The 21,040-nt window shown below is 39.9% G+C and overlaps 1 protein-coding gene across 1 annotated transcript in view; it reads left to right on the top strand.

Moving 5' to 3' along the window:
• The window catches only part of prkg3 (protein kinase cGMP-dependent 3), a 113,242-nt gene extending 95,608 nt beyond the window's left edge, over positions 1 to 17,634 (top strand). The window contains exons 17-22 of the mRNA XM_051924601.1: positions 4,262 to 4,403; positions 4,507 to 4,670; positions 9,968 to 10,084; positions 11,869 to 11,931; positions 13,298 to 13,373; positions 16,906 to 17,634. Of these exons, the coding sequence (XP_051780561.1) occupies positions 4,262 to 4,403; positions 4,507 to 4,670; positions 9,968 to 10,084; positions 11,869 to 11,931; positions 13,298 to 13,373; positions 16,906 to 16,992 (649 nt within the window). The 3' untranslated portion in view covers positions 16,993 to 17,634. The remainder of the gene's footprint in view (positions 1 to 4,261; positions 4,404 to 4,506; positions 4,671 to 9,967; positions 10,085 to 11,868; positions 11,932 to 13,297; positions 13,374 to 16,905) is intronic.
• Positions 17,635 to 21,040: the final 3,406 nt, after the last annotated feature.

Below are 21,040 nucleotides of genomic sequence, written 5' to 3'. Positions count from 1 at the left end.
GTGACAGTTCTTTGATCGATGATGATCACCTCGATAGACATGTTAATGGGGGTACGGTTGGAACGATAAAAGAAATGGGTACCTGAACAATGTAACTAAGTCTAAAATACCTACATAATAACTATACAGTAATCCCTCCTCCATCGCGGGGGTTGCGTTCCAGAGCCACCCGCGAAATAAGAAAATCCGCGAAGTAGAAACCATATGTTTATATGGTTATTTTTATATTGTCATGCTTGGGTCACAGATTTGCACAGAAACACAGGAGGTTGTAGAGAGACAGGAACGTTATTCAAACACTGCAAACAAACATTTGTCTCTTTTTCAAAAGTTTAAACTGTGCTCCATGACAAGACAGAGATCACAGTTCCGTCTCACAATTAAAAGAATGCAAACATATCTTCCTCTTCAAAGGAGTGCGTGTCAGGAGCAGATCATGTCACAGAGATAGAGAGAGACAAAAGCAAACAAATCAATAGGGCTGTTTGCCTTTTAAGTATGCGAAGCACCGTGGCACAAAGCTGTTGAAGGCGGCAGCTCACACCCCCTCACCACTGTCACACTTCCCTCGTACATATCCTGTACAACTCTTACATACTTCTCTACCACTGCCGACTTCCTCATACAATACCACAACTCGTCTCGAGGCACCCTGTCATATGCTTTCTCCAGGTCCACAAAGACACAATGCAACTCCTTCTGGCCTTCTCTATACTTCTCCATCAACATTGCATCTGTGGTGCTCTTTCTTGGCATGAAACCATACTGTTGCTCACTAATCATCACCTCACTTCTTAACCTAGCTTCCACTACTCTTTCCCAAAGTACTCTTTCTATCTGCTCAACACAATCTCCTCGCTTGTGAGTACATTTCCATCTTTATCCTTTAATACCCTAACCTGCTGCACATCTTTCCCAGCTCAGACCTTCTGTCTAGCTAATCAGTACAGGTCCTTTTTTCCCTCCTTAGTGTCCAACCTCTCATACAACTCATCATACGCTTTTTCTTTAGCCTTCGCCACCTCTCTCTTCACCTTGCACCGTACCTCCTTGTACTCTTGTCTACTTTCTGCATCTCTCTGACTATCCCACTTCTTCTTTGCCATCCTCTTCCTCTGTATACTTTCCTGTACTTCCCCATTCCACCACCAGGTTTCCTTTTCCTCCTTCCTCTGTCCAGATGTCACACCAAGCACCCTTCTTGCTGTCACCCTTACTACATCTGCTATAGTTTCCCAACTGTCTGGTAATTCTTCACTACTACCCAGTGCCTGTCTCACCTTCTCCCTAAACTCAACCTTGCAGTCTTCCTATTTCAACTTCCACCATTTGATCCTTGGCGCTGCCCTCACTCTCTTCCTCTTCTTGATTTCCAACGTCATCCTACAGACCACCATCCTATGCTGCTTAACTACACTTCCCCTGCTACTACTTTGCAGTCTTCAATCTCCTTCAGATTGACTCTTCTGCATAGGATGTAATCTACCTGTGTGCATCTTCCTCCACTCTTGTATGTAACCCTATGTTCCTCCCTCTTCTTAAAATACGTATTCGCCACAGCCATCTCCATCCTTTTGGCAAAATCCACTATCTTTTGACCTTCTTCATTCCTTTCCTTGACACCATACCTGCCCATCACCTCCTCGTTTCTTCTGTTCCCTTCACCAACATGTCCATTGAAATCCGCTCCAATCACCACTTTCTGTCCCTTGGGTACACTGTTCATTACTTCATCCAACTCACTCCAAAAATCTTCTTTCTCATCCATTGCAACTTGCAGGGCATATGCACTAACAACATTTATCATCAGACCTCCAATTTCCTGCTTCATAATCATTACTTTGTCTGACACTCTTTTCACCTCCAGAACACTCTTGACATACTGTTCCTTCAGAATAAACCCTATTCCATTTCTCCTCCTATCCACACCATGATAGAACAATTTGAATCCACCTCCAATCCACCGGGTCTTACTCCCCTCCTATTTAGTGTCTTGCATGCACAATGTATCAACCTTCCTTCTCTCCATCATATCGGCTAACTCTCTCCCCTTACCAGTCATACTGACAACATTCAAAGTTCCTACCCTCAGTTCTACTCTCTTTACCTTCCTCCTCTCCTCCTGCCTCCAGACACGTTTCCCCCCTCTTCTTCTCCTTCTTCTTCTTCTTCTTTGGCCAACAGTAGCCCAATTTCCGCCAGCACCCTGTTGACTAACAGTACTGGTGGCAGATGTTGTTAACCCGGGGCTCGACCGATCCGGTATGGAAATTTGTATTGTTGTCCGCATATTGATTTGCCAAAATTTTACACCGGATGCCCTTCCTGATGTAACCCTCCCCATTTATCTGGGCTTGGGACCGGCATAAAGAAACACACTGGTTTGTGCATCCCCTGTGCCTGGGTTCTCTCCATTTATCAATGTGGGCTCTTTTTTTAAAGTAAAAATTCTGTCAGGCCCATACCCTGTCATTTCTTCTCCCTTTGCCCATTCTGCCCATGGAAAAACCCTTTCAGCTGAGCAACCTGTCACAGTGCACTTTTGTCAAAGATAGTTTTTTATACCTTGGAATCAATCATCTTAATGGTTTTGTTTTATTTTACTGTGTATTTCTTAAGATTATTTTATTTTTCACATTTCTTTTTTTGACATCAGTGGGGCACCATTTTGAGTTGAAGCTCCATGGTCATACCCATGTTGTTTGTGACAGGTGGTGTTGTGATTTGTGACATCATTACATAGACAGTTTCTAAAATGGTGGTGCTATAGGACTAATGTCTAAGTTTTGGATTCAAATATAAAAAATTCATGTTAGTTACTTAGGGAGAAAAAATTAGGGAGGTAGGAACTTTGCTTTGTATTACTGACTTTTGATCAGGCATTTGAACTCATTGGTTTAATAGTTGTCTTTCTGGTACTGACCTTTTCAATCCATTTTGATTTTGATTGGGATACTTCCTTTTACTGTGTCTTTGTTTATTACTATTACTAGTACATTATTTTCAAATTCCTTTCTTTTGGGAGAAGCCATTGTAATCTATGACATGTACATGTTGAAATGTGCAGGATTTTATTCTTGCAATAAAATTAAGTCTTGCTCACCTACTGTCTAAACTGAGATGTTCATAAAACAATGTCTAAGGGTAAGAAGGAACCAAGACAGTAGAAGGTGGTCAAAGAGGCCATTTTACAGAAAGTAGGGCCGTTCTTAGGCAAGGGCGAGCAGGGCAGTCGCCTGGGGCCCCGAGACAAAAGGGGCCCCATCACTCGAGGGTTTTTTTTTTTTTTTAACATCGACGCAAGCTACGTATCTGTACTACGAAGTTTAATGCTACGCTTACTGCCCTTTCCCGGGGCAGGGAGACTGCAACAGGGAACTGGGGTTTGGGGCATTTGCTATGGCCAGGGCCCTGCGCAGGCGATGGCGGAGCCCTGTTACGACACGCTCCCACAAAAGTCAATAAATAGAGTGCTCTCATCGGAGGAGACCATTCTGTTCCAGACCACGGTTCTATCGTGAGCGTGGGCGCGGACTTCTTCCCATGTTTTTCTGTCGCGTATAATGCTTTCTTCCCTTTTTTGCCTTGGCATTGGCCTTATCGTACTCCACTCGTAACTGCATCTTATTCACGTTAGCAGTTTCGCACGTACCATATTAATATGAAATGCAGTTATCCATCCGGTGCTGCTAAACGAAAGAAAAAGGCAGACAATGTAGCCTTTATTGAGACACAAAAAGGAGCTTTGCTGAAATTTGTCGAGGCTAAAAAGGTGCATTCTCCTACTGATTCCTTTCAAAACCGACTAGCAGTAAGCGACAAGCAATATTCACATCACATTCCACAAGAAAATGAGCAGCCAGATGATGATGTTCAGCCAGCAGTTGCTGAAAGTGAAAATGACAAGACAATCATTGAAAATGATGATGCAGTCATTGAAAATGATGTTCGCTGTGTTGACTGGAACGATCTAAGCATGTGGCCCTCATCCCTCACTGATTCAGAGCGAACCTTCTTGGTCAAAAAGAGCTGTAGCTAATACTACACGCATTAGGGCCCCCGCAGTCTAATTATGCACAGGGCCCCCATCGTCCTAAGAACGGCCCTGCAGAAAGACATGGGGGCAGCATGTTTACAATGTAAAGTTGAGGGGCTAAACGTATGGTGCATTGAAAGTGTCTCATTGTGGAATATATAGCAAAGCTATATATTTGAAGATTTCTACATATTACAGCTAATGTCTTTTTCCATTGTGGTACAGAAAACGGTTTGAAGAGGTCATTGCTGTATTTTGCACTGCATGTGTTGTTGAGGCATTTTCTTATCTGCACAACAAGGGAATTGTATATCGAGACCTAAAACCAGAGAATTTAATGTTAGATCGGCATGGATACATCAAACTGGTAGGATCTCCTTCTTTCATTCAAATTAATTAACGCATTATTTTTATCTGTGGTTATTAAAAACGCTTTACTGATTAAAAATATTACATTCTATATTTGACAGGTGGATTTTGGCTTTGCCAAGGAGATTGTACGTGGAGAAAAAACCTACTCGTTTTGTGGCACGCCCGAGTATTTAGCTCCTGAGATAATAAAAAATGAAGGGCATGATTTTGCTGCTGATTTCTGGTCACTTGGAGTCTTGATATACGAGCTTCTGACAGGCAGGTAATGAAAAAAGAAATCTGTCACCCACTTGTCTTTGTGTTGAACCTGTGGATTCCATTACATGATCTTGTTGGTTTGAGCCAAACCCAGAAACCTGAAGCACTTGTCAGGAACCAACCCATAATGGGACAGCTGTCCATTACAGTGGGAGTAAATTTAGCATCTCCAGTCAAAGAATGTGGGGAAACGATGCAGACTCCACATAGACACTGGGATTTGAAACTAGGAGTCTTCAGCTGTGAAACAGAAGTTCTAATCACTATGTCAATAAGCACCCAGAAAGGTTGGACCCTTTGCAATAAGGAGATCATTTCTACTAGAACATAAGTTTCAAATAAGTGGTGCATCCCAGTAGTGTGAGTATGCTTGACTATGCATCTACAGTGCATCCGGAAAGTATTCACAGCGCATCACTTTTTCCACATTTTGTTATGTTGCAACCTTATTCCAAAATGGATTAAATTCATTTTTTTCCTCACACAACACCCCATAATGACAACGTGAAAAATGTTTACTTGAGATTTTTGCAAATTTATTTAAAATAAAAAATTTGAGAAAGCACGTGTACATAAGTATTCACAGCCTTTGCCATGAAGCTCAAAATTGAGCTCAAGTGCATCCTGTTTCCCCTGATCATCCTTGAGATATTTCTGCAGCTTAATTGGAGTCCACCTGTGGTAAATTCAGTTGATTGGACATGATTTGGAAAGGCACACACCTGTCTATATAAGGTCCCACAGTTGACAGTTCATGTCAGAGCACAAACCAAGCATGAAGTCAAAGGAATTGTCTGTAGATCTCCGAGATAGGATTGTCTCGAGGCACAAATCTGGGGAAGGTTACAGAAACATTTCTGCTGCTTTGAAGGTCCCAATGAGCACAGTGGCCTCCATCATCCATAAGTGGAAGAAGTTTGAAACCACCAGGACTCTTCCTAGAGCTGGCCGGCCATCTAAACTAAGCGATCGGGGGAGAAGGGCCTTAGTCAGGGTGGTGACCAAGAACCCGATGGTCACTCTGTCAGAGCTCCAGAGGTCCTCTGTGGAGAGAGAAGAACCTTCCAGAAGGACAACCATCTCTGCAGCAATCCACCAATCAGGCCTGTATGGTAGAGTGGCCAGACGGAAGCCACTCCTTAGTAAATGGCACATGGCAGCCTGCCTGGAGTTTGCCAAAAGGCACCTGGAGGACTCTCAGACCATGAGAAAGAAAATTCTCTGGTCTGATGAGACAAAGATTGAACTCTTTGGTCTGAATGCCAGGCGTCACGTTTGGAGGAAACCTGGCACCATCCCTACAGTGAAGCATGGTGGTGGCAGCATCATGCTGTGGGGATGTTTTTCAGTGGCAGGGACAGGGAGACTAGTCAGGATAAAGGGAAAAATGGCTGCAGCAATGTACAGAGACATCCTGGATGAAAACCTGCTCCAGAGCGCTCTTGACCTCAGACTGAGGCGACGGTTCATCTTTCAGCAGGATAACGACCCTAAGCACACAGCCAAGATATCAAAGGAGTGGCTTCAGGACAACTCGGTGAATGTCCTTGAGTGGCCGAGCCAGAGCCCAGACTTGAATCCGATTGAACATCTCTGGAGAGATCTTAAAATGGCTGTGCACCGACGCTTCCCATCCAACCTGATGGAGCTTGAGAGGTGCTGCAAAGAGGAATGGGCGAAACTGGCCAAGGATAGATGTGCCAAGCTTGTGGCATCATATTCAAAAAGACTTGAGGCTGTAATTGCTGCCAAAGGTGCATGGACAAAGTATTGAGCAAAGGCTGTGAATACTTATGTACATGTGCTTTCTCAATTTTTTTATTTTTAATAAATTTGCAAAAACTTCAAGTAAACTTTTTTCACGTTGTCATTATGGGGTGTTGTGTATAGAATTCTGCGGAAAAACATGAATTTAATCCATTTTGGAATAAGGCTATAGCATAACAAAATGTGGAAAAAGTGATGCGCTATGAATACTTTCCGGATGCACTGTATCTCCACTAAAATATTTTTTAAAGCAAATCAATAATATATGGCAAATATGCACAAAAGTACATGAGAATAAAATATAATAATGCATAATAATAACTAATTACATTTATATAGCACTTTTCAAGGTACTCAAAGCACTTTACACAATGAGTGGGGAGCGACTTCAGACACCACTAATGTGCAGCATCCACCTGGATGATGCGCTAGCAGCCAATCTGCGCCAGAACGCTCACCACACATTAGCTGTTAGATGGTGAAGGAGTGAGAGATAGTTAGCCAGTCAGAGACAGGTGATGATTAGGGGGCCAGAATGACCAGGCTGTCGTGGACAATTTAGCCAGAACATCAGGATACACCCTATTCTTTATGAAGGATGCCCAGGGATCTTTAATGACCACAGAGAGTCAGGACCTCGGTTTTACGTCTCATTCAAAGGACTGCTCCATTTTCACAACACAGTGTCTCCATCACTGCACAGGAGCATTGGGGTCCACATTCAGAGAACAGGATAAGTGCTCCCTGCTGGCTTCACCAACATCTCTTCTAGCAGCAACCCAAGTTTTCTTAGATGCTCTCCCATCCATGTACTGGCCGGGCCTGAAAATGCTTAGCTTCAGTTGGATGACTTGTTCTAAGGTGCATGTGGTATGGCTGCTGGCAAATATCAAAAATAAGCAACAAAACCAAAGTATCCTTTACTGAAAGCATTGCAAAAAATATCTACATATACTGTATATCAAGTGTTCTTCTGAGAGAAAGGACTGAGATCCTGACTAGGATGGAGGATGATTCCTTGCCTAGATATGGTGTCATTCCTCTTACATTGGGGAGAATATGCACATTTTCCCTTGTGGCAGAAGCGCTTTGTTGGCGGCGACCCGACACAGACTGACACTGGAGGCACAGTTGAAAATCAACAAAAATATTTATTTGTTCTTCGTCTGTGGGTTACGCCTTCCTCGTACTCACAGACACAACACAATCCCCAAAAAGACCACAAAAATCACTCCTCTTCCTCCATTCCTCCCAGGAAGCTTTGTGCTCCTCCTCCTGACTCTGGCGCCCTGAGTAGTGGCCGCAGGCTCCCTTTATAGCCCACCTGGAAGTGCTTCAGGTGGCAATTAACCTAAATTAGGCTGCACTTCCGGGTGGGCCTGCATCATGGGCTTAGGAAGCTTTGCAGCTACCTCTGGCGGTGGCCATGGAGCTCAACAGGGCTGAGCTCCAGTGTTCCAGGATAGTGGCCCCGATGCAACCCATGAGGGCTGCCACCAAGTGTTCCGTGGGATGTAGCGTGGATCCCGTGGCTGCTCCCCCGGATCTAGTGTCAAAGGGGCATCCCGGCCGGGCATGGGTCTCGGCCATCCGCCACACCCTGTGTCATCTGCATGGTATGCAAGACACTCCCATTTTCCTCCTGTATGCTCAAATTTGTGCAGATTATGTTGATTGGAAACTCTAAACTGTCCTCAGTAGGGCAAGGCAAATTAACATTCAGAGATATCTTAAAAATATCAATTTAAGATATGTGGAAATCTATTTAAGATATCTTAAATGAATTACTGTACAGATGTTTGAAAATACATCTATTTCAAGATATGTTAAGTGCATTTTAAAATATATCAAATAGAGAGAAAATTGGAGAAAGTTAAAGGATATGAAAGTAGGAAAATTAGAAAATATAAAAAAAGAAAGTAAAGATCACAGTAGCGCAAACAAATAAACTGCCTCATTTAACTATGCACCAGTCTAACTTTGGTTTTGCACAATAATTACTACACTATTGCACCTTAACACTTAATTCTACTTTATTCACATAATTTTACTTATTTATTATGTTCTACTATACTGTTATCTTTCAATCTATGACTTTTTATTAATCTGATATTCTTCTAACTTTGCACAGTTTTTGATAAGCGGATCAGGATGCATTTCACTGCGTGTTGTCCTGTATAACTATGCATGTGACAAATAAAGAATCTTGAGAATTTCAAAAACGGAGTTTACCGCACATGCATTTATTGATTACTTTGTTCATGTATATATATTTATCTGTCTGCTTATTTAAAAAGCTAAATTTACCCCAGGAGTCAAAAACGTTCTGTCTAGCCCTTGTACAAAAACCTAGACAAAAGCTGGGGTATCACCTTGGTAACCCCATGTACTTTGGAACTGTGAGAGGAAAATAGTACGACTTTACAGACAGGAGTCCAATGCAGAACTCTACTTACTTTTGTACTTTGTAAAAAAAATTATTAACTGCTAATGATGTAGATCGTTTTGTCTGTGCTGAAATTCCAAACAGAGAAACCTATCCTGACCTCATTAAAAAGATTCAGCATATTGGGACTCGCAAGATTACAAATATTGTTTTTACAGAAGTTCTGAAATAAAAGTGAAACTAATGAAATAGCAACAATTCAAAGAAAAAAAAAATCTTAAAAGTGTGTATCCGGAAAACCAAACACGGGGTTTGGCGAGCGAAGCGAGCAGGGGGCGAAGAAAAAATAAATACTGGTCCTTTCAACACAAATAAACAGAAAACAAAACAAATGTGTATTGCTTTTCAGATTGTGTACTCTTGGTTTTCTGCAGTTGTGTGGGCTCTTTCTTACTTTGGAAATACTCAGAAATGACTGTGTCAGTGAAAAGTGCTATACAAAAATAAACTGAACTGAACTGTATCTCCACGGGGTGCAGGTTGTCACCCTCTCATCATAGTATTCCATTTTTACAAACTTAAAAGGCAGCACTCCTTTCAAACCTTAAGATGTGTAATGTACTGTATATTCAGAATGTGAATGCTTATGGCCACCCACAATGCATTTAAAGTAGATACTTTCTCCAACCCCTACCATTACACCTCCCCTGACCTTTCAGCTTATTCATGTTGGCTCTGCATCTACCTCTGAATGGAAACTAGGCACATGGCAGAACTCTTGCTGCAGTCTTTCTGGCCCAAACAAAGACTTTACCCAACTCCTGCACTTCCTTCTAGCACCATTTTCAGTTTGCAACTCCTTTCCCAAAAGAACTAACATGTGGCTCTTGGCAGCACTTGTTGTCTTCCAGAAACACTTAACTGCTATTGTTCTCACTCTTTCTCTTAAGACACGATTCCCTGCTCTTTACCCCAATTCGTGTCAAAACTTCCTGTGAAACTTTCTAGCAAACTTTCTGCGGAGTCAGTTCCTCGGATAACATATGCTTTGTTTCTTTTTGTTGAGTCGGTGGGTTTCATTTGTAACATAAAAATGTTTTATTAGTTACAATAATGTGTATTTTTTTATTATTTAATATGTATTTCAGCCCACCATTCTCTAGCTCTGATCCACAGAAGATTTACAGCAAGATCCTGGACGGGATTATTAAGTTCCCTGCTTACATGAGGGAAGCAGCAAGATCCATTGTTAACAAGCTTTGCAGGTAAGAATGGAAAGATCATCTAAACCAAATCTGAAAAATGACGTGATGAGTGCTTTGTGCACTCCGTCTTTAGTTCTTCTCACATAAATGATAGTGACACTGGCTCCTTGGATCCCTTAGTTGATTATGCCATGGTCGAACACCTTTTAACCTCACACTTCAAGTTAACTTCTTCTCATTAGTATCCTTTGCCACAGACTCATTGGTGTTCTGTGCCGTCATCACATTAGGCACCAACGTTCATCAGAGTACACCTTGCATAACTAATCTAGTCATGATCACTAAAGCATCTGTCAACTAGGACTCCTTTTTCAAAGTAATTAATGTCCTTTTGCGGCCTCAAATAAGCAATCTTGGCCCTGGGAACATTTTGAACTGTTTGTTGTTGAGTTCATTTGGTAATAAGACAAGTCCAAATAGACTTGAAATTTGTTTTTTTGTGACAGAGAATGGAGTTTACTTCAGAAAGTGTGATCTGAAAACAGGGAGGAGTCATAGCACAAAATCAGGAAAATCTAATAAGGAAAATCAAGACGTTAACCAATACTCAAATCAGATTTCAAAAAACAGTCGATTCCTAGCTAAGCCATAATTTTTTTTTTGTTTCTGAAAGAAATCTTTACTATATCACAAGGTCCTTCTTTTGTTTAAATATGAAGTTTGGACAGCAGTCTAAATGCACCACCATCTTTTATTTTGTGGATGTGATGATATAACGTGTTATGTTACCGTCAGCCTATGCAATTAGCTGTAGGCGTTGCTGACATCAACAATATGACAGAGGCCATGTTAAACAATGCATACAATAGATATGTTAAAAAAATGACAATACAATGATTTCACCAAAATAACAATAATGTTACATATAGTAATAACATATAAAAAATAACATTAAATGATACCAGAAAGTACATTTGTATACTTAATGTTCTTGACGCATGCATGTGTAGTGTAGGTAGTGTAAAAAATAACATCCAGAAAAGTCACTAAAGTGTTGGGTCACTGGTATGTCATATTCATTTTCTGGTCACTACTGACAAATGTGTGATTCTTTTTTTAAGTAAATGAATAGCAAAGTGGCAAAGTAAATACAGAGGTGGTGTGGCAGCAGGATAAGGTGGCTTCTTCCAGGTCACAGTCTTTCTGATTGTCGAAAGAATAATCTGTGGCACTTAGTCCATATATTTCCTAAATGTCTCCTTTAAACTGGTCCCCACAAGACTCATATTATATTCATACTTGGGACGATAGATAGATAAGGATGAACTACTGTACTTGTGGGTGGGTAGGTGAGTAGATCAGAACTGTGAGGAGGAGGAGGTTAGGAGCATGCACTGATACAGCGTATTACCGCACCCACCATATGACAAACCAACTCTGGACCCCAGGTTAGGAGTGCAGCCATGTGCCAGCCACAAAATGGAGGAGAATACTGGCTAGTTTATTTCTTTGTTCCTAGTGCAGTATTTTTTTTTCTTTGCTTTACTACTCAATCACCAAAATATTTACTAATTTGAATAATCTGATATATTCCTGTTGATATTGAAATAAATTTTTCATGTATGTTTGAGTATCTTAGTTCATATGATTAATCAAGGTACTTACAGAACATTCTGTCTTCCCTCATGGGCGGTGTTATATGCCTATAGCATTGAGCAGATAATATTAATAATAAAACTTAACCAAGGGCATTGCAGTAATGTTTTTATATATTCCTCCATTTTTAATATACATTAAAAAAATAAATGTTAAGCTAAACATATTTGACCTTTGTTTTTTTATAGACAACGACCTGGCCAAAGACTAGGAAACACAAAAAATGGAATAAAGGACATCAGACACCACAGGTACAAAAACACAATAGTAATCCTGAAAGGTAGTCTAAAATGCTTTAGGAAAAAAAACTGCCATTGAAGTAATACATTTTAATATCGTTTTTTGTTTCATTTGTTCAAATATTACATTGTGTACTGTGCCTCTGCGTATAGTCCTTTCTGATATATACAAGAATTGTTACTCGTGGGTCATATATTCTGTTTGTAGCAGATAAGCCCTTTGTCCACCTCTCGGACCTCAGGTACCACTCCAAACACAGGGTAAAAGCACAAGATTCTTTTATTGTACTCTTGTACAGTGCACAAAGCACCCTCCACTCCACACTATTCATAAACAATAAACTCTCAATACAATTCTCTCCTCCTCGCCCAGACACTTCGCCCTCCTACCTCCCAGCTCAGCTCAGTGTACTGGACTTCTCCGAAGTCTTTTATACCCCCTGACCCGGAAGTGGTTCCTGTCCAAACCCACAAGTCCTTATTCCTTCCGGGTCAGGGTAAACAGTCCTTTTCTTCACCCTGGGAGCACGTCGCTTCTTCCTGTCACGTGACCATGATGTACTCCCAGGTTATAGGGCATATAAGAGCCCACTAGCCCCCCTACAGCGACTCCCAGTGGCCCCCAAGGTATCCAGCAGGGCTGTGTATAAAAACTACAAAGTCCATGAGGCCCTGCTGGAACTCGGGGCGCGTTCCTGCTGTCCGGAGGGCTCCTCCTGGCGGCCTGGGGGTGGCGACCAGAGTCTGTAGCCGGCCGTCCATCACATGTTTAAAGATTTTAAAGTTCAGTTCAATATATTCTTAAGTAGTACATCTCAAATTACAGTCTTTGAGTACTGTACATGTTTTCTAATCCATTCGTCCATCCATCCATTTCTGAATGTGCTTAATTTAATAAGAAAATCAGCAGATCATGGAGTCTTTTTCAGCAGCACTGGTGTGCCCATCTATTTGAGGACACACACACGCATCTTCACATTCACACACTGAGGACTAATTAAGAGTTGTCAGTTAAGCTAACAGGCCTGTCAAACGAGGAAAACAAGAGAAAACCTTACATGAACATGAGGAGAACTTGTAATGTCCACAGTAATGTAGCTAAATAATACAAAAAAATAACATGGAAACATGAAAAAATGCCAATAAAATATCTATACTAAAATCTTGCCAGGTGCTTGGAGGATTTTAACTGCATACTTTACTATAAACTAAACAGAGTAAGTGTGCATTACTATGTGACGGCAGCTGGTAACCAATATGCAGCAGTCCTTTGAGTCCTTTAAAGTGTTGGCATACTAATAATCTTTGAATGCAAGAAATTTTTACTCTTACCTCTAAATCCTTCTTATTGGTCTGTGATATCTCATATATTTCCTAGGTGGTTCAGTGAAATTAACTGGCAAAAACTTCAGGCTGGACAAATGGAAGCACCTACAGTTCGTCTAATACGGAAGGTATTTATTTGTTTTAAGGTAGTCATATTTTTCAATAGAAAGTAGAATTGTAATTTTACCAAAGAGGCAAGTGGTGTCCAAATAACACTCAATCAATAATGCACAAATGGACATCAATATATATGTAGTGTAAGTTCCATGAATGCACTGTATGGGTCAGTTGCAGTATTCTGTCTACACAGGATGATTCCATGTTGGTCTGGTCTTAGTGTGTATTTACTGTAACAAGTCTAACTTTCTGGTTTAGCACATTTGCAGTGTGCCCCAGAGCTGTGGGCTTACAGTGGACCAAGAGTAAGAATAAGAGCAGTTGTAGTGGGCTTCATGGAGTTGGAGAAAGGGAACTAAAGTTGCATACTAACTTAGACCACCTCATGCGCAGGTTTAACAGACACAGTATGGTGGGTAGTGTTACAAAATGAATTCTGTATGTATAAAACTGTTAAAGGCATGAAAAAGCACTTATATGCAATTAAAAAAATATGGAAGCCATATTTTATATTTATATTGGGACTGAAATATAGTGTGATACTGAATCAAATATAGTTGACTCAAGTGCCATAGAAAAAGACAAGCAATGTATTGGAATATGTGTATTGGAAAATACTAAAAAAATAGAAAATATGGATCAACATACATTTAACCATTACTCTTCAGTAAAAAGATTCAGAGTCTGTGTACCTAATTAAGAAATAGCCTTAATATCTACACAGTTGTCTGACGCTCTCGAATTGCCTTTCTGGCTCCTAATTTCCTAATCTTTTTTTGGGTGCACATTGAAAGATGCTTCCAGTTTCTTCAATTCAGTGTCATGGAGGTATCTTTGTTGGTGTTCTGCAGATCTGAAATGTGATTTCTCACAATATGTATTATATAGAGCTTTAGCTCTACTGTGAAGTTTGCACTGCAAGGCATTCTTTACAAAAATTGTCCAACCTCTGACTAGATATCTTATATGCTTGGGTGACTGATTAATTCAGTTATTAGAAAAAGCTGGGTTCATAATGAATGACTCTTCTGTATTAACTATTTAATTCTGAAATGAGTTACAGGGAAACAATTATATTTGAGATGCAATACTGCTAACAGGTATCTCTCGTCATCCTACTTTCCACACAGGGATTTCAGGGCCTCTTCATATGCTTGAAGTGAATTTTGAGCTTAATGATTGCAATTATTTTTTAATATCTTTACATGAGGATAGGCAGAGTGGTGGCTCTGAGGCTAGGGATCTGCACCAGCAATCAGAAGGCTACCAGTTTGAATCCCATAAATGCCAGAAGTGACTCTACTCTGTTAGGCCCTTGAGCAAGTCCCTTAACCTGCAATTGCTCCGTCCTGGGTATGGCGTTAATCTGCATCCAGACCTACAAGAAGGTCCTCCAATTTACAGGGAAAACTTGAGAGTTGGTGGCAGGATTGGCACTCCAGCCACCATAAAAAACCTCACACTGTTTCAATATGGTGCTGAGGTGTCACCCACTACACTCAGGTTCCAATCCCGGTGGTTTGGTTTGTGGTGGCTGCAGCAATGCGCTATAAGCATATGCTCCCAACCTCTCTATTACATGAGGATGTACTTTTTCCCTATGCTCTGTCCCTTTTAATCCAGAGGAATGTATAGCTGCACGTCCTTAATTTAGAAAGGGTGAAATGCTAATTGCGTCACTTCTAACTGGCAATCAGATGGCCAGTTGAGTAAACCGAGGAGAAACATGAGGCCAAAACAAGACTATCTGCAGATTCATTAAACTTTAGGCTGATTTTGTTCCACTGTTGATGAAGATAGCAGTTAGACCTGAAGATCATCTCCTCTTAGTACCATACTACATAATCTGGTCTTCAATCTGCTCCCAGTATGGTACTATCTCAGGTACACTGCAACTAACCCATGCTTTTGATGCTCACAAACTATGGTGAAAGTTTTTAATGTTGAAACTAATCATTAATTTTATGGACCATTTGTAAGAGATACAGAGTAAGAATCTGTTCTAATAAATGATAATATATCTGTTATTATAATTATAACCGAAACATTGTATATTTTACACAATATTCAAAAATCTGCAAAATTAATTTTATTAATTAGTTATGAGAAATGATTTTAGTACATCAATGTTTCCTAATAAGACCTACACATACAGTATTCCCCATTCTTCTTAGATTTTTCTTCTCTTTCACTGTTTGACTCATCTATTCAGTTACTCCTCAAGCCTTTGCCAAGTAAATCAGATGTACTAATGGTGGAATAAAATTAAAAACTGGCGTGGCTCAGGAACATGAATGGCTAAATGAATCATTGGTTTAAAATCAGTATTAGATCAGAGTTGTCAATGAAAGAGTTATACCACGTTCTACAACATTTACCTTTTTTTTTAGGTCTTGGTTACTCGGTGGCTATAATGAGTGTTAAAGTCCCAGTGAAATGTAAAAATTAACAAGTTAGCATTCATACAATCAAGATGTTGCAAACATTACCTTCTTGTTGACTGTGCACTGCCAAAATGTGCTGTAATCATTGTAACTTAATATCAAGTTTCAGTAAACCAGCAGCAGAGTGTAAGATGTATAAAACCTCAAATCCTGGAGTGGCCTTTGTGGAGTGGGTTTTAGGTACTCAAAAGTAAACTGCAAGCCCAAGTAAAGACCAGAAGACCAAAGTGAATCCAAAAAAAGGAAAGTGTAGTTTAAATATTAGTACAAATAGAAATGTGCAGGGTTATGGAGATAAGATACAAAAAATAAGAAGAATCAACAAGCCAAAAGCCATTCTCGGCCTATATAGAGGACCAATCCTGTCTATCTGGTTGGATAGCTACCACATTTGCCCACAGAACCATATCTCCCCTGCTTCCTCCTTTCTCTTTGGCTTGTATTTACTCTTGCCACCACAAGACCTCAGATTGCCAGGTACAACTAGCATATGGCCAGGAGAGGCTCCTGCATGAAACTGCTTCTCAGGGATGCCCAGATACCACTTTTAGGTACAAAAACGTTTTAGGGAACTCCTGGAGTCATCCTATCAGAACTCCCTGTAGTGGCCCCAAATGTCCCTACAGTCCTGCAGCTCAGACTCTTGCTAAAATGCCAGACAATCCCCCAGACACCTGGCTATCATAATGGGGGAGCACAGGCTCACATACATCTGGTGAAAAGTCACATACTGCCACCTCATGGCATAGGAGGAATTCAGACATTCATCCCATCATGTCTGACATGACAGGAGCCACATGCACAACACTGAGGCACTGTGCCCCTTATTGATGATTGTCTGATATTACTGGTAATGATGACACTGTCAGTCTATGTACCACCTGGTCACCTTACAGCCAGATTCCTCTCCTGCAATATGACAATGTCATTAAAAACTGCATTCCCTACTGGGTCCCCTTTAACACAGTGTGTCATCTTATTAAACAATATTTACTCGCAAGACTCAAGCATGAAATTACAAATGTAAAATATTTAGTAGTTTTATGAGATTTGTGCATTCATTCTGCTAAGTAACAGCTCCTTGTTCTCTTTTTTCCAGGGACCACTCTATGTAAATTTTGACAGGTTTCCACCGGACAAGACAAAAGCTGATGAGGAGTTTTCAGGCTGGGATGATGATTTTTAGCCTTCTTTTTTGGAGCAACTCGTTAGATGTAAAAAAAAATTAAAACAAAATTTTTAATTTTTTTCAAACCATGAGGTATATTTAATGTGCACCAGGATGTCAAAAAACAACATGATGCCTTCAGTGAGGAAAGATCAAAATTCACTAAAAATTACATTGTTGCCACTTGTGGTTTTATTGTGTATTCTTGCATTATAAGAGGATATACTGTATGTTTACACAGTAGAATCGTAACACTTCACAGAGAAATTCTGTACACCTCAGCAGTACACCTTTTTAAAACTGTGCCTATGATATACAGTACCTCTCGGTGCTGAAAGGGCTGAACTGTAATTGGTTTAGATTTGAATCTGTAACTTGAAAAATTACTATGATGCTAAACTATTTAATTACTTGAAACTCAGGGGTACTTAACATTCACTACAACATTTTTTGTTGTTTTTCTCCAGCCGTCTGTTTTTTTTTTGTTTCTTCTGTCCTCCCTGGCCATCAGACCTTACTTTTATTCTATGTTAATTAGTGTTCCCTAATTTTAATTATTTATTTTGTCTTTTTTCTCTTTCTTCATCATATAAAGCACTTTGAGATACATTGTTTGTATGAAAATGTGCTATATAAATAAATGTTGTTGTTGTTGTTGTTGAAAAGAAACTATGGTCATCGGCATTTCGATAAAACTTAATGTCTCCTAATAATAGACAGTTTTGTTAAAACTATGTTCTGAGGTACTTCACGTAAGGAGGACAGAAGTTTTGAGGTTGTTATTCTCACTAATTGTAGTGCTGGAGAGTGACAGCGTGTTGTATGTTCGTGCTCTTAACAACTCTGTTGAGGAAAATACTGGAGAACTGACCAATGGCTGGATTACAAATCTCTAAGCTAGTGCTTTTAACCCATTAATTATTATATAGTTACCTAAACACAACTAGTAATATCACCTATTAAATTAACATCAACTTACATTTCGCTAATATTTCAGTTTTTGATTTTTCAGAAAGCAAGTCTTAATAATAAATGATTGATAGTTTAAAACTGACATTATATTTCATCATATAATCAGAAGAACGAAAATGGTATTGATCACCTACTTCTGAAATTTTAAGGAAGCCAGCATAATACGCATCCATGAATCAATTTACTGAACCTTTATTCCATGTTAAAGTTGGATCCTAATCTGGCAACATCAGATGCAATGCAAGATTCAGTTCTGAATGGCAGAGTAGTTCATTGCATGACACACACACATCCACAGTCGCTTATCTGTCCATAGATATATTAAAGTTGCTAATTCCATCACAGGATGGCTGTATCCAGTGCCTATTCCAGCAGTATTGGCAGCTAAGAAAGCAACAATCTTGAACTCGCTGTCAGTTCATGAGAAGGGAGACTCTCAATCATACATTCATACTCTCTTACCTGGCTCATCAACAGGCAACATCTAACCTAAACTTCCCATTCTTGGTATTTAGTCGTGGGAAACTAGGATACATACATGCATGCATATGTCTTCGGAGCTGGAGCCCATGTAGGACCCCGACCTCCAAAACAAAATGTATTCACTCTCTTTTCTCACCTCACTCTATACTTTTATTAGATTTTCCCCCAGATTGTCTAGCCATCTTCTCCTCAACCCACCTCTAAATCAGTGAAGAGCAATGTTGGACCTGGAGGGCTGCAGTGGCTACAGGTTTTTATTCTAACCCAAGAAGTCATTCATTGCTCAAGTGACATTTTTCTGCTTAATTTTAGTTGTCTCACTTGTTACGATTCCAAATCCTTATTTGCTCATTTTAGTCTCTAACAGCTGCATCCACTGTTTTTAATTGCTCGTTATTAGCAATAAGATGCAAATGACAGAGAAACTAGCAGTTCTCCATTCTAGCTGGTTTCCATTTACACCTGTGTGTATTCATTTTTAACTATCTGGTTTAATAAAGTATTTAGAAGGAAGCCAAAGACAAAAAAGTGAAGGTCTGAGAATTGCTCATCCATTTTAGGATGCGTATCATTTGGATGCAAGAGTTTAGGAGTAGCAAGTGGGGAAACTGCCCCAGTCCCCGCATCTAAGGGGGCCCCGCTTTTGAGGTCCGCACGTCCCGTTCAAGCGGATTTGTCAAGTTATTGTCTCCAGTATAGATCAACCATATCTCAAGACAGGCTTTGTGGTCTGACGATCCTATCTATAGAAAAAGACATTTCATCCAGATTAGACTACAAAGATGCCATCAACGACTTTTCCAATTGGAAGGCAAGAAAAGTGGATTTTTGTCTCTGAACCTGGAAACCGGTAAGAGATTTCATGATGATACCTCTACGTTAATTTCACACTTCCTGTCGAAACACCAAAACTCACATTTTATTTGTATTTTGTATTTTGTGCATATTAATGCACAAAAACATGTATCGGTAATGATAACCGGCTGACATGACATCAACGTGAGTTATGACGATGACATCCTTCATATCGAGACTCAGGGTATAAATGCAATTTGGGTACTTTTCTAGAAGAGGCCCAGCTAATTTCTGCAGGACACCGCATTTCGCGCTGTTGTGGTATTGTCATGGACTATGAATTCCACTATTTTAATATATTATATTGTTATATCTTGATAAAGTCCGCGTGCTATCTTGCAAAAATTTAGCTGAATACTGTAATGAGAAAATCCAGTGTATGTTAACATTATTTTTATTAAATTCATTTATATACAGTCCACACATACCGGTAACTGCATTTGACATAACCGGCCCCGCGTGGGGTTGGTCAGCCCTAGGCCCCGCACACCCCTAAGGCCACCTCTGTTTGGATGATATTCTTAGAAAGAAAAAAATTCTACTATATACTGTAAGTATGACCAAACATTAGAGAGTTGAAACAATAACAGCCATGAAATTAAATAAGATCTGTTACTGGCAAGGGTTGTTTTCTAATCACTGTAAGTACTGGTAAATGGATTGGAACAAAAACCTGCAGCCACTGCTGCCCTCCAGGGCCAACATTGCTTACCTCTGCTCTAAACCATATGCCCCCTGGACTACCCTGATAAGCTACATCACTACCTCTTTTTTCTGTCATGTTTTGCACATGTCCACCACAATGTAATTTTCATCTTTTTATTTCTCACAGTGCACCTTGTTTCAGTTTGTACATTGCCAGGATAAAATCATTTATTATTTTCTTGATCTCACAACATTCTAGGTTTGATCCCAATTTTGATCAGTCCTGTTTCTAGGCTGTTGTCCTTTACTTGCAAAAAAACATAGTTTACAAGGCAGAGTCAATTTATCCGTCTCATAATTTCAACATGCAGAACCAGGGTAACATTCTTTGACCAAACCATCTCTAAAGATTTGTCCAGACTTGGGTCTCTGAATCATGAGTTTCAAAGACCCCACTTGTTTAAGAGTACTAAAGTCTCTTCACCAAGACAATGTAATGATATCATGAAAGAGGAGGAAACCGGAACACAAGGAGGAAATCCCACAGAGAGAGAGAATAACTCATACCCTAAAACTGTACGATATTGGTGCTAAGCACTATGCGTCTGTGCTGCATCCACAGTAAACTAATGACTACTTTTATGTTTTAATAACCATTAAGAAGTTAGCCTCCTGGTATCCTGTGTCTTGAGGTTGTGTCACAGGAAAGGCACAAGGCCATCATAAAATGAAAAAAAGTGAATGAAGGTCATTTTCAATTCAATGTTACTTAATTCTTCAGTTTATTTTTTTAAAAGTGTAATATATAAACTGTAACATATACTGTATAATTATTATGGGGTACGCAGCAAAATCACCAGTATTTAAATTAGTGTATATAGTGTAAAGCTATGTGTATTTTGGAAATTTAAATAAAGCAAAGACATGATGGCCTTCTTGGATCAAGCTGTCTGAATGTTGTTGTATGTATGGTATCATAACATGTGCACTCCTGCCGCCCAAACCCAACACAGACAGATGAAGATGCCACAAGTTCAGTACATTCGTTTTCGGTTTTTTTTTTCTTTTTCCTTGTAGGAAACGCCTTCCCCCAGTTCCTACCTGCACACTT

This window comes from Erpetoichthys calabaricus, chromosome 3 (assembly GCF_900747795.2).
Source record: "Erpetoichthys calabaricus chromosome 3, fErpCal1.3, whole genome shotgun sequence".
Lineage (NCBI taxonomy): Eukaryota > Metazoa > Chordata > Cladistia > Polypteriformes > Polypteridae > Erpetoichthys > Erpetoichthys calabaricus.
This window is presented reverse-complemented; position numbering and strand designations above follow the sequence as displayed.